Raw genomic sequence first — 13012 nt, forward strand, 5'->3', positions numbered from 1 at the left:
CTGCACGGGCCAGCCATAAAACACAGGAACTGTTTGTGTTCCCTCTCTGAGGGGTTTTTTAGCAGGGAAGAGAAAATATCGAATGAGTCTCCACCGGCCAACCCTGTAATAAAGCTAGCCCTCAACACCCTTTAATGACTCCAATCTGGCTGGGGGTTTTGGGAACTGGTTGTGTGTGTGACCCGGCACATCCCCTCTAGAAAGCCAAAAAATAGGACGACCACAAGCCAGTTCTGTTCCCCCCCCCCCCCCCCTCTTCTCACACCCTCTTCCTCCAAAGGCTTAGTAATTGAAAAGTGATATTAACATACTACTGAATAACATACTATACTGTGAAAGGTGACTAGCATGATTAAAAATCTGAAGAAAGGGGAAGAAAGTGTATTTTGGGGCCAAAATTCTTCCTGCTCTTTGCTTTTCTTCTGACATGTATGACACTGCTTCTGTCACAGGACATTTTCTCTGACCAATGTTTTTCAGAGTAAACCAATGACTGTTAATTGTAGGGTGTCCAGTTTACCCAGTTTGGGTGAAAAAGCACTTTGGTGATATAAATTCACTTCCTTATGCTATAAAATACATTTTTACCAAGACAAATATAATTATTAATGTTCTGAATCGTTCAGTGTGGTCATTCTCTAACAATGTAAAAAAAAAAAATCAAAAAAGTTGGAAATCTTAACCTTATACATCCGATAATAAACACCAAGCTCTGTTGACATAGCGGTGCAGTTTTATTTTTGGATTTTACATTTTGTGTTTGTCTTCAAAGTTGTTTCAGCGGGTTGCAAAATTTGCATGACATGAGCTGAATTAAATGTGAAAGGTTTGAAAATAAAAAATACGCTCAGTGCTCCGTTGACATGCCAGAGAGACGCTTGTTTTTGTGAGAAATCTTCTTCTAAAGAACAGGAATTTGTAATTGATATGAGAAGCGTATAATAAAGTATGAAAATACTACATGTCATGTCTCAATTGATATCTGTCTTACCTCTATCTTTATATTTCCTGCGGATTCGAGTTTAACGAGAAAGTGAGCCTGTCAGGTAGCCAGTAGCCTTAATTCTTGCACAGAATCCAGCCTAGCTGACACTGCAATTTTCCTTTTTAATTTTTTACCTGGTCTCAGAGCTTTTTTTACTATTCTGTACGTTAATGCAAAACACTCCATTTAGTATGATCCAGTATGTTACGTTTCATATGGTATGTATTAATTTGTGGATGTTAAGAATTACAATTCGTATTATGTTATGAGTTTCCAAAATGTACAACATATTACTAATTGTCAAAACGTTAAATATGTTATGAATTTGCTAAACTTATACGTTACAAATTCTAGCTAGGTGACTAGGTTAGGGGTTAAGATTAGGGGAAGGGTTCGCTTACATGCTAAGTAGTAGTAAGTAGTTGAAAAGTTGCTAAAATGCTAAAGTTGTCCGTGATGCGATTCGAACTCGATGTTATACGCCCACCCATCCACCTCGACCAACCACCTTCCTTTTGTTTTTGTAATTGGGTAAAACTAACCTGTCTCACGACGGTCTAAACCCAGCTCACGTTCCCTATTAGTGGGTGAACAATCCAACGCTTGGTGAATTCTGCTTCACAATGCCTTAAGAGTTTTTACCCTTGCAGGATGGCCGGAATTAGGGTGACTAAACCAGAGGCCAGAGAAAAAAGAATGGTCAAAAATCCAACCTGGTCTCAGAGCATTTCGTATTATATGTTACGTTTGCTATGGTTACATAAGACAGATGGTTACTTAACTTTTGAACGGATTATGATAGAGACAAGTGGTTTGGACCATTGGTTTTCTTAGAGGATTATCTACACCATTATTTTACCCATTGGTCAAAACATTTTTTGTTGTTGATTGGACACCCTATTAATTGATGCTTTTGGCTGAAGCCACCATTTAAAAAACTTTGGTAATTGAAGTTTGAAACCCTAATTTCCCCGATTGTATGGTTTCTGCGAGGCTTCTCCCGTTTTAGCATTCAAGGTTTTTTCACCCTTGAATAGAGACTTTCATAAAATGTATCACTTTTTGTTTTTGTATTTTATTAGGATCCCCATTTAGCTGTTGTGAAAGCAGCAGCTACTCTTCCTGTGGGGTCCACACAAACATGAAACGTGACATAATGCAGAACATAAATAGACAAGAACAGCTCAAGGGAAGACCTACTTAATGAAAACGTCACACATAGCCAGGGGTAAGGCGGTCCGGTACATGAGTCAATCACAATAATAAAAACAAAATGTCAAAAACTGTAGGCCATTACACCACCTTTGATCATTACACCACTTTTGATCATTACCGCATGTCAGAGGAATGGAAAATGAGCGAATGGACTTGAAAACGGCTGGTATAGCGTATGCTCCAAAATGCGATGTGGTTCGATGAGAACGCGGACATTTTGCCAAGGCAGAGATGAGTGGCCTACACAAAGACACGTGTGGATGCATAAATTCTGGCTTAATAACAATCTCCAAATGTCATTACACTTTTTGGTGTTTTGTGTAACTAGACTGGTGTCCTAGACTAGACGTAGACAGAAACAGATGTCTCTTTCCATTCACAACTGTTTTGAGGCTGGAAATATATTTCAAGTGGATGAACGTGCGGGGGTAGCCTAGTAAAGGAGCCCTTTTTGAAGTGATTGTTTGACAATCAAATGAGAACATCACGACTGGTTGTGTTTATGCCACACAAAAAAGGTAATAGGTTTTTAAAGTTAAATGACAAATCTTTTACGACTAGGCCCACAGAGATCCTATTGAATTAATAGCAATTCTATGATTAGGCCCATACAATTTTTAGGAGGTCCTGTTCCAGGAAGAAATTAATTATACTTTCACACCTGCACATATCAGTACATACTCACAAAATATCTAGGTCAAATAGGGGAGTGGCATTGTGCCGTGAGGTGTTGCTTTATCTGTTTTTTTTATCTGTTCACTAGAGCAATATGAAATGAAAGGGAGTTCTGTGCAATCATGGCTCTATATAATACTGTACTTTTTCTTGAATTTGTTCTGGATTTGGGGACTGAAAAGACACAAGGTTGCATGTCTGGTGGAGTATGTGTATGTGTCAGAGCTGTGTGTAAAATGATTGTGCAAACAATTTGGAATTTTCAAAACAATGTTTCTTATAAAAAGAAGTGATGCAGTAAGTCTCTCCTCTACTTTTAGCCAAGAGAGACTGGCATGCATAGTATTATCCCTCTGATTACAGTGAAGAGCAACACGTACCGCTCTGTTCTCAGCCAGCTGCAGCTTAACTAGGTCCTTCTTTGCAGCACCTGACCATAAGACTAGGCAATCAAGATAAGATTAATCTAAAGCCTGGAGGACTTGCTTTGTGGAGTGTGGTGTCAAATCTCTTCATCACGGACATACCTCTCCCCATCTTTACAACCATTGAATCAATATGTTTTGACCATGATTGTTTACAATCCAAGGCAACACCAAGTAATTTAGTCTCCTCAACTTGCTTAACAGCTACACTATATTATTAATTATCAGATTCATCTGAGGTCTAGAACTTAAGGAATGATTTGTACCAAATACAGGGCTTTTAGTTTTAGAGATTTTCAGGAGTAGTTTATAACTCGCCACCCATTCTAAAACTGACTGCAACTGCTTGTTTGCAGGTTTGCAGTTTCACTAGCTGTGGTTGCTGATGCGCATAGGGTTGAATCATCAGCATACATAGATACAGTCTTTGTTTGATGCCAGTGGCAGGTTATTAGTAAAAATCGAAAAGAGAGGGCCAAGAGAACTGCCCTGTGGTACACCACACTTTACATGTTTAACATTAGAGAAGCTTCCATTAAAGAAAACCCTCTATGTTCTATTACATAGCTTGCCATATTGTGGATTCAGAGCTGAGGTTGAAAAGCCATAACACAAGTTTTTTTCAGCAAGGTTTTTCAGCAACCAATCAACAGTCATTTGTGTCAGTGCAGTGCATGCTGAGTGCCCTTCTCTATAATCATGCTGAAAGTCTTTTAATTTGTTTGCAGATAAATAGTATCCGGTCAAATAAAACATTTACAAAATGTTGCTAAAAGTCGTCAGCAAACTGATTGGCCGGTTGTTAGAACCAGTAAGGGGTGCTTTACCATTATTGGGTATTGGAATGACTTTGACTTCCCTCCAGGTCTGAGGGGAAAAAAGACAAATAGGAGTGCCAATATAGTGTGCTACCATCTTCAGTAGCTTTCCATTTAAGTTGTCAATACCAGGTGGTTTCTCATTATTGATGGACAACAATAATTTTCTACCTCAACCACACTAACTTTACAGAATTCAAAATTACAATTATTTCATACCTAAGTTTGCCTAATTCGTAATTGTCAATATCAAAGGCTTTTGTGATAAATGAACCATCTGATTCAATGAAAGATGTTGAGTTAGTCAATGTACACTGAGAACACAAAACATTAGGAACACCTGCTCTTTCCATGACAGACTGACCAGGTGAAGGTTATGAACTGTTATTGATGTCACTTGTTAAATCCACTTCAATCTCTATAGATGAAGGGGAGGAGACGGCTTAAAACATTTTTTTTTTAAGCCTTGAGACAATCGAGACATGGATTGTGTATGTGTGCCATTCAGAGGGTGAATGGACAAGACAAAATATGCCTTTTAATGGGATATGGTAGTAGGTGCCAGGCACACCGGTTTGAATGTGTCAAGAACTACAACGCTGCTGGGTTTTTCACGCTCAACAGTTTCCCGTGCGTATCAAAAACGGTCCACCACCCAAAGGACATCCAGGCCAGCATCCCGGAGTCGCCTCTTCACTGTTGACATTGAGACTGGTGTTTTGTGGGTACTATTTAATGAAGCTGCCAGTTGAGGACTTGAGGTGTCATTCTAATGCACTTGTCCTCTTGCTCAGTTGTGCACCGGGGCCTCCCACTCCTCTTTCTATTCTGGTTAGCGCCAGTTTGTGCTGTTCTGTGAAGGGAGTAGTACACAGCATATGAGATTTTCAGTTTCTTGACAATTTCTCATATGGAATAGCCTTCATTTCTCAGAAAAATAATAGACTGACGAGTTTTAGAAGAAAGTGCTTTGTTTCTGGCCATTTTGAGCCTGTAATTGAACCCACAAATACTGATGCTCCAGATACTCAACTAGTCTAAAGAAGGCCAGTTGTATTGCTTCTTTAATCAAAACAACAGTTTTCAGCTGTGCTAACATAATTGCAAAAGGGTTTTCTAATGATCAATTAGCCTTTTTAAAATGATAAACTTGGATTAGCTAACACAACGTGCCATTGGAACACAGGAGTGATGGTTGCTGATAATGGGCCTCTGTACGCCTATGTAGATATACCATTAAAATCAGCCATTTTCAGCTACAATAGTCATTTACAACATTAACAATGTCTACACTGTATTTCCGATCAATTTGATGTTATTTTAATCCACAAAAAAATGTGCTTTTATTTAAAAAACAAGGACATTTCTAAGTGATCCCAAACGTTTGAATGGTAGTGTATGAAATGTGTAAAGCTGTATCCAAACATTATTAAAGTGACCATTGTTTTGACGATTATATACATAGGGCAACAGTCTCTAAGGTGCAGAGTAGAGTACTGGGTGGTAACTAGTTAGTAACAGTGACTAAGGTTCAAGGCAGGGTACTGGGCGGAGGCCAGGCTAGTGGTGACTATTTAACAGTCTGATGGCCTGGAGATAGAAGCTGTTTTTCAGTCTCTCGGTCCCAGCTTTGATGCACCTGTACGGTCTCCGCCTTGTAGCTGGGTGAACAGGTCATGGCTGAGGTCCTTGATGATCTTCTTAGCCTTCCTGTGACACCGGGTGCTGTAAATGTCCGGGAGGGCAGGCAGCATGCTCCTGGTGATGTATTTGGCACTCACAAAGTTGATTACCTGATAGCATCTTTTCTCAAATTCATAAGGGGTCAATAAGTACAATACTTAAGCACTTTGTACAATGCTTTTTCTGTTATCTGATTGATAGTATATAGAGGTGATGCATCTTACCATATGTAGAGATCAGATTTCTCTCAGACAAATTCTGCATACTTTCATTGAGTCATTGTTGCCCCGACCAGGACTAGTCTGAACCTAGATTTAGCAATACCAGTGACTTGTGGATCTAGCCCCTATAAAAAGATAATGCCTGGTTGCCAATGCGTCTATCATTATCGAAGGTCAAGACAAGACACCTGAACTGCCGGTGTCTACGATCAAGCATATAGCATTACATCAAATGACTTCTTGTGGCATTTTGGAAACAATCTCAAAGTGAGTCACCGCCACTTTGGATCAAATTATCATACCTTTAACCATCAAAGCGGAAGAGGGTTGACGGAAAGTATGCAACCACCGACTTTATCACATCTCACCAACCTGGATGAATTGTACCCTGTAGAGACACATGCTACCAGTTTAGCATCATGAAAGACCACGGTGGGCAGAAGATAAAGTTGTTTTTCCCTGGCCTCTTTCTGGCGCTAGAGAACATTCCATGAATGGAGGGTTGAGGTACAATAGGATGAGATTACTAGAGCTGGGCTTTTTTTCAGTGTCGAAGGAATTTCAAATGTCCAAAGTAGACTCATTCTTGTTAGGTGATGAGCACGTTTTAGTATGTGAAATGTAGTTGAGTTAAAATTCTGCTAATACTAATTACTGCTGAAAGCTGCTGTACATTTGTAGGAATTCTTTAAATTAAATTGACACATCTTTTTTTTCCTTCAGGATTTTAAGCAACAACAAAATTCAGGAACTGAAGAATGGATCTTTCATCGGGCTGTCTACTTTGGAAAGATTGTGAGTCTTAACATTTTCATAATATTCTGATATTTCCTAAAAGCTCTGACCATGGGAGAATGAATACCAAGTGTAATTTATGCCTTTCATCTTGTGTCAATCAATATCTAGAATCACGTTTCACTTTACACATACTCTTTGACAAGACAGCTTCCTTTCAGTATAATGTGTGAGGTGAGTCCTAAACCAAACCCATTACTCGTACTATATATTGCATAGTAAAGCTTAGGGAAGTGCTATGTTAGACAGGAATGTGCTTTATTTATTACAGGCTTGTTAAGCTTTTCTAGGGGCAGTTATGACAGAATCCAATCCGAGCTTGTTTCACACACCAGATATTTCTTAGTGTTTCATTTCAGAACAATATCTAGTGTTTGTAAGGGGAGTAAACATTATGCAATAAACTATGAGTGTTAGAATGAGAACAATTACTTTTTTTAAGATAAATGAGGCAGAGAGTAAGAGCGAAAGCTAGAGGGGAGCAATACAGAGAGGATTAGGCCTATTGTACTTTCTCTGCCTCCGTGTCAATTGGCAGCGAAGACATTTATTGAGGTGGTCTACTCTGCTCTGTCAATATTGAATATGCGTCGGAACGATTGAGTGAGCACGCGGAAATTCGTTGTTCCTGCCACAGCGCAGAGTCTTGTTTTGGAATCCTATCGGCCGCGGTTTCCCCCGAGACTCAGAGGAAATGCTCTCGGCCCGTGTGTTATGGACCTCTGATGATTTATTGCTCCGCAATGGCTTCATGCAGATAAAATAACCAGACCATTAATAGCCATGTTTTTACCCAAGGCTACAATAACCGATGACCGCATCAATGGGGAATTTTAAGGGAATATTTTCCAAGGTCTTGTTAAAAGGTACGGGAGTCTCTGTGGGAGGTATGTGAAACTTTTTTTGGCCGCAGTTAGCGATCTGGTATTGGTCTAGAAACCATAGCCAGGCGGTTGAGGGTTGAGTAGAACAAACGTATCCTCTAATGTTGGGTCACAGTACGTTTACATGCACACTAATAATTGAATATGAAACTAATTATGGCAGAAGGTCAAGTATGGCATTAGTCACGTAAAACACCTTACTCTGCTTATCTTAATCGGCGTACGGTCATAATCGAAGTAAGCATACGCCGATTAAAACACCTGGATTTCTGAGCAATCTTTCAAATGATTAGGACATGTAAACTGCTTAATCAGCGTTCCAGCAGTGTATTTGATCTGCGCATGTGCCAGCACCGGGTAGCGCAAGCCTCCCTCTTATGTGTGAGTGAATTGAGTATGCATCCTTATAAATAGTTTTCACATACAAACTTTATATGTCAAAAAGTATTCCCAAGAATAACATGGTCACTGTGGTAGACTGTTTTATTCTGATTGGTGATTTTCTGCATTTATTAAAAGTCCCATCAGTAGCCTGATTTCAGTTGTGTCCATATAAACAGGATTATTCGGGAAATCGTTCTTATTGCATAGCATGTAAACATTTAAACAAACTATTATATTAACCTGTCTGTCCACAATAATCACATTATTGTGTGCATGTAGCCGTGCTCAGTGGAAGTTTGAGTTCTACCTAGTAAACATTCCCACTTGGGAATCCTGAGGTTCCTCTCAGTGTGTGAGGCTACATGTTTAGCTCCAGTCTGTTAGCCTGTTTACCCTCCGTACGTCTTTCACCCCCGCCATACCTATCCCTCATCTGAATATGTTATGATGCTATTGACTAGTAGATCCATGCTGATGCATCTTGAACCAATGAGAAGACCCCGAATGACATCAAAGGTCAAATAGGGGGTGCCTATATTTGTCCTGTTTCACTGCATGTACAAGTGGGTAACCTGTACGAGTGTGAAATGGAAATGTCCCAACTCCCCCTGAGACACCCTTGGAGAGTGGGGTCATGGCCAGGGATGTACCTAGGCATTGATTTGCTTTAGAATATCACTGCACTGCAAAGTATGCATGTCGTACACTGTAGTTGTTTTGAGTTATGCTTGGACCAGCCAAATGCCTGACCTCACCCCGACTACCTTGGCGTATTAATAAGACATCCGCTCCCAGATTATTTGGGGCGAGCTTCCTTCCTGGTTTTTATAAATGGGTCAGATTTTAGAATTTCGGAGTGGAAGGCCGTAAGACAGGGCTGCCCAGCCCTCTTCCTGGAGATCTACTGTCCTGTAGGTTTTCAGTCCAACCCTAATTTAGCATATCTGATTCAGCTAGTTAAGGTCTTGTTGAGCAGCTAATTAGTAGAATCAGGTGTTAAATTAGGGTTGGACTGAAAACCCACAGGACGGTAGATCTCCAGGAAGTGGGTTGGGCAGCCCTGCCATAAGATAAACTGGAGTTCTTTCTGACGGTGAATGTAAGCTTCTTTGATCCCCCACGCTGAGGAAGCCTGTAATGCTCTTTGCTTCATCTTAATGCATAGTGTAGGGCCAGTCGCTTTGGCTGGCGAGTTAATTCTCTGTGTGGAAGAAGTGTGCAGCCAGTGGCACATGTACCTCAAAGCAGCTCCCATTGTGCTTTCCCTCCTCTCCAACCCGCTTTCATCCCACTCCCTCATCCAGAGAAGCTCTTTGCTTTGTCATTCTAATGAAGCCAAGACCAGAGGTGTCGGCAGAATGATTCACACACACACACAAAGCCAGCCCGGTTGCATGCTGAAGTGGCCCCTGATTTTCTTCCCTCCAACTCCCTCCTCTCTCTCTTCTGACTACAGTCGACAACAAAAAATAAAAATTCTGTGCCCTGGTCTGTTTGCATGCAGTGACGAGCTCTGTCATCCTTCCTTCCTCCCCTGCTTCCCTCCCTCCTTCCGCCCCTGCCTCATTCCTTCCTCCCCTGCTTCCTTCCTTCCCTCCTTTCCCAGATCACAGCCAACAAAAATAGGGATTCTCTGCTTGGGTAAGTCTGTCTGTGTGCAGTGGTGCGCTCTGTGATTGGAGCTGATTGTGAGTGGCAGGCAGGGGGTAAATTGATTAGCCCTTTCCAGCCCCAGCCGTGAAATGGCAGGGTAACTGTGGCGACGGCAGTGTTTTGTTAGGGCCAAAGGTGTCCTAGCATGGAGATGAGGCCCACTGAATCCCCATTATTGCCCTCCTACACAGTAATATGAACCCAAGCTAGCCCCTGTTGCACGGTTATTCTCTCTCAAAGCTGCCACAAATTCAATGCAGAGCGAAGGGTTATTACGAATGAAGCAGGACTAATCTCTTGTTATTTGGAAAGACTGGAGAGGTATTGAGTTTCAAGAGGAAGCATTATTATGGGGAATAACCGTCTATGAGGAATGCTAGTCTGGAACTGTATTCATGTAAGAGAACTGTACATATTGTGTGACTGTAGGTTCTCAACATTGCATAAGATAACAAAGCAATTACAGAAAAAAGTATATTATGGGGTGAGACATTTGTGTTTCTCACTTAACCGGACTGAGGTGGAGTGAAAAATCTCAAAGTTGAGAGAAGCCTTATTTGATCGACGCGTGTGATCTTGTGATCCGCTAACAAGGAATCATCCATCATTTTGTTTCAGCAGACAGCCTTGTTTAACATCGGCAATTTCTCTTCGTTGCAACATGAATGTTCATCTTGAAAATGCAGCCTTGTGACAGATTTGGTAGAGTATATTTTTAGAAACCTGCCAAAGAGACAATCTGGCTTTAATATTGCTTGTGACAAATGGAAATTGAAGAGACTTTCTTTTCCACCTTCTGAATGACAAGGTCATAATGTTTGTCAGTAGCTACCGTGTTCTTATATTGAACAGCTCATTTGGCTATGTTTCTACACCTTTCCAAAATGGCTGCATAGGCTTCTCATAATCTTAAGTTTAAACTAGACTGAACACGAGGATAATTCTGGAACCCCCTAAAGCACTCTGAGGTAAATTAATTCAGACTCCATTATCCAGTAATTTCCATTTTAGCATGGCAAGCAGGCCTAGTGTGTTCTTGCAAAGAGACTGTAGAATTTGAGGGGGAGTTGGGATAGGTTGTGCACGGTGTACCTCCAAATGCAACCCCCACCATTAACCCAACTCCTCCCTCATGTTATCCACAAGCTTCTCTAAAAAGGAAACTTCAAAGGGTTTTATATTCTGCACTTTTACTCCTATTTCTGCCAGTAGATTGCAGATCCAAAGGTGGTAGTGTTGGGTTTGTAAGATTTTACTTTGCAATACGTCGATGCCACCCCTCAAATTGTATCTTAGTGATAGCAGTGACGACTTGACAGTGAGGTACTGCAGATTGCACTTCACCCAAGCGTCAATGAATCGAAAATATAGATCAACCAGCTTCTTAAAGCTGGAATCCGTAATGGTGAAACGGCTATGTCCGTTAGGGATATTACAACAACAAAGAAGTTACTTCCAACAACGAATACTGGACTCGCGATAGAACAGAAGAATGTGTACTGCAAATCTTCTTTACCACACTGTGACGCTCCTCACCTTGTTCAAACAATAACAAAGGAGGTGGGGGCGACCATTGGCGCTGTTTCCCCTAATGCAAATTCCATCTTTAAACAACTGACACACTCCGTTGAATTGCAAACAGATTGGAAACGGTACCTTTCAGTGACTCGCCTCAAGTAATCCACCAAACAAAGACCATTCTTTACCCCCTTCCAAGAAGCCCAGAACTGATCACTTCAAGCTGTCATTTTTTTGGAAAACCATTGAACGAACTTAGGAAAGGCAATTCGAAACGAGTCCAGAACAATTGTTGGACTGTTTCACCCTTTGCCAGCATTCCAACACTACTCTTTGAGGAAATGAAAGGCTCATTAGATTGGGATTGGCTTTGGTGCTAAACTGCCCCCACTGATGTTTTGACACCGGCCATTTGACTGGCACCGGCCCCACCATGGCACGATTAAGCCTGATCAAGACATGGATAAATGTAAAACCCACCTTTTGCTTGTTGAACACCCTCCCCCAGAGCCTGAACTGCTATTCTACCACTACCCTCTCTGTTGATTTACTATGGTCAGCAACATCAAACAGTTGGTTTAAAACCACAGCTAGGGTTGGGGATGGCAACACCAGCATTTCAAAGTGAAACTGTTGGAAGGTTTTTAGAGGGGAGAACAGAATTGGCTATAGAGAAATGAGTCGGGAAAAAGTACAATTTCGGCACGAAGCAAGTACAAAGATCCTCACTTCCTAGCCTCTTGCAGGTGGTTGAAGGCACTCTGTGCTCTATTTGTGCCTTGCATTTCAAAGGGAATTATTTTTTTCGTCCTCCCCCTTTTCCATTTTTCTTTCAACACCCCTCTACAGGAAAGCCAATTCTGCCAGTTCACATCAAAAGCAATAGACTCCTATGATCCATGTGTAGCCCTGCCTCCCAATCCCCTCCACCATCCCCCTCCAACCAGATGACAGCTCCTCAACATCAAACAGCCCAGTCACAGTTACCCAGCGGCCTTTGTGTGGGGGCTCAGGTGGTGACCCGCGAGATCTTTTGAAACATGGATCGTAATGAGTGACTCGGCGGCGCGGGTGAGCGCTAGGAGCTAGCAGGTATCTGTGACCGCGCAGCCTTTGAACTTGGTCCAGGACGAAGCGTGGCGGGGTCCTTAGTGTGTGGGGACCCACGGCTGTCAGCGATTGTGCTGAGGAGGCCTGATTCATGCGGGGAGGGGGGGGGGTCTCGTGCCCTAGCCACAGGTGTTTTGAGTGGGTGAGAGTCCTACGGGATATGGGAGGATTGTTAGCCATGTGGTTATCCTGTAACAAAGTACCATAGAACCAGGGGTTAATGGGGTGAGCAGCAGTGGGATTTCAGTCAATGCATTCTTCTGAATCTTTAGCTTAAAGCTGGCTCTTGGGTGAAGGCCTTAAGGCGTTAGCATACTTCAGTTCAGATCTTAGTAGCACAATTATACGTCTAAAGAAGATGTTTGGTGCAGTATTTCTCAATGATTTTTTTTCTTCATCAAAACGAGTTATCTTTCGTTGAATGACGGCAACAGACTTTATTGAAGAATCCCTGCTGTTGACCAATCGCAGACGAAGGGATGTAGACGGCTTGACTCTGGAAGAAAAAAATAGCTGAAAAACGCTAACTGAAGTCCAAAACTAACAAAAACGCACAAACTCTTCCGAACTGTTTCAGCTGGGAAAGATGCGGACACCTTTAGTCTCTTTGCCCTCATGTGGTCCCTGATTGTACAAAGCACTTATA

General features: G+C 41.6%; 1 protein-coding gene across 1 annotated transcript in view; it reads left to right on the forward strand.

Moving 5' to 3' along the window:
• The window catches only part of LOC106577615 (adhesion G protein-coupled receptor A3-like), a 58057-nt gene that overhangs the window by 16243 nt on the left and 28802 nt on the right, over positions 1–13012 (forward strand). Inside the window, exon 2 of the mRNA XM_014155829.3 lies at positions 6746–6817. Coding sequence (XP_014011304.3) covers positions 6746–6817 — 72 coding nt within the window. The remainder of the gene's footprint in view (positions 1–6745; positions 6818–13012) is intronic.

The sequence above is a fragment of the Salmo salar genome, chromosome 18 (assembly GCF_965601325.2).
Source record: "Salmo salar chromosome 18, fSalSal1, whole genome shotgun sequence".
NCBI classification, from domain to species: Eukaryota; Metazoa; Chordata; class Actinopteri; order Salmoniformes; family Salmonidae; genus Salmo; species Salmo salar.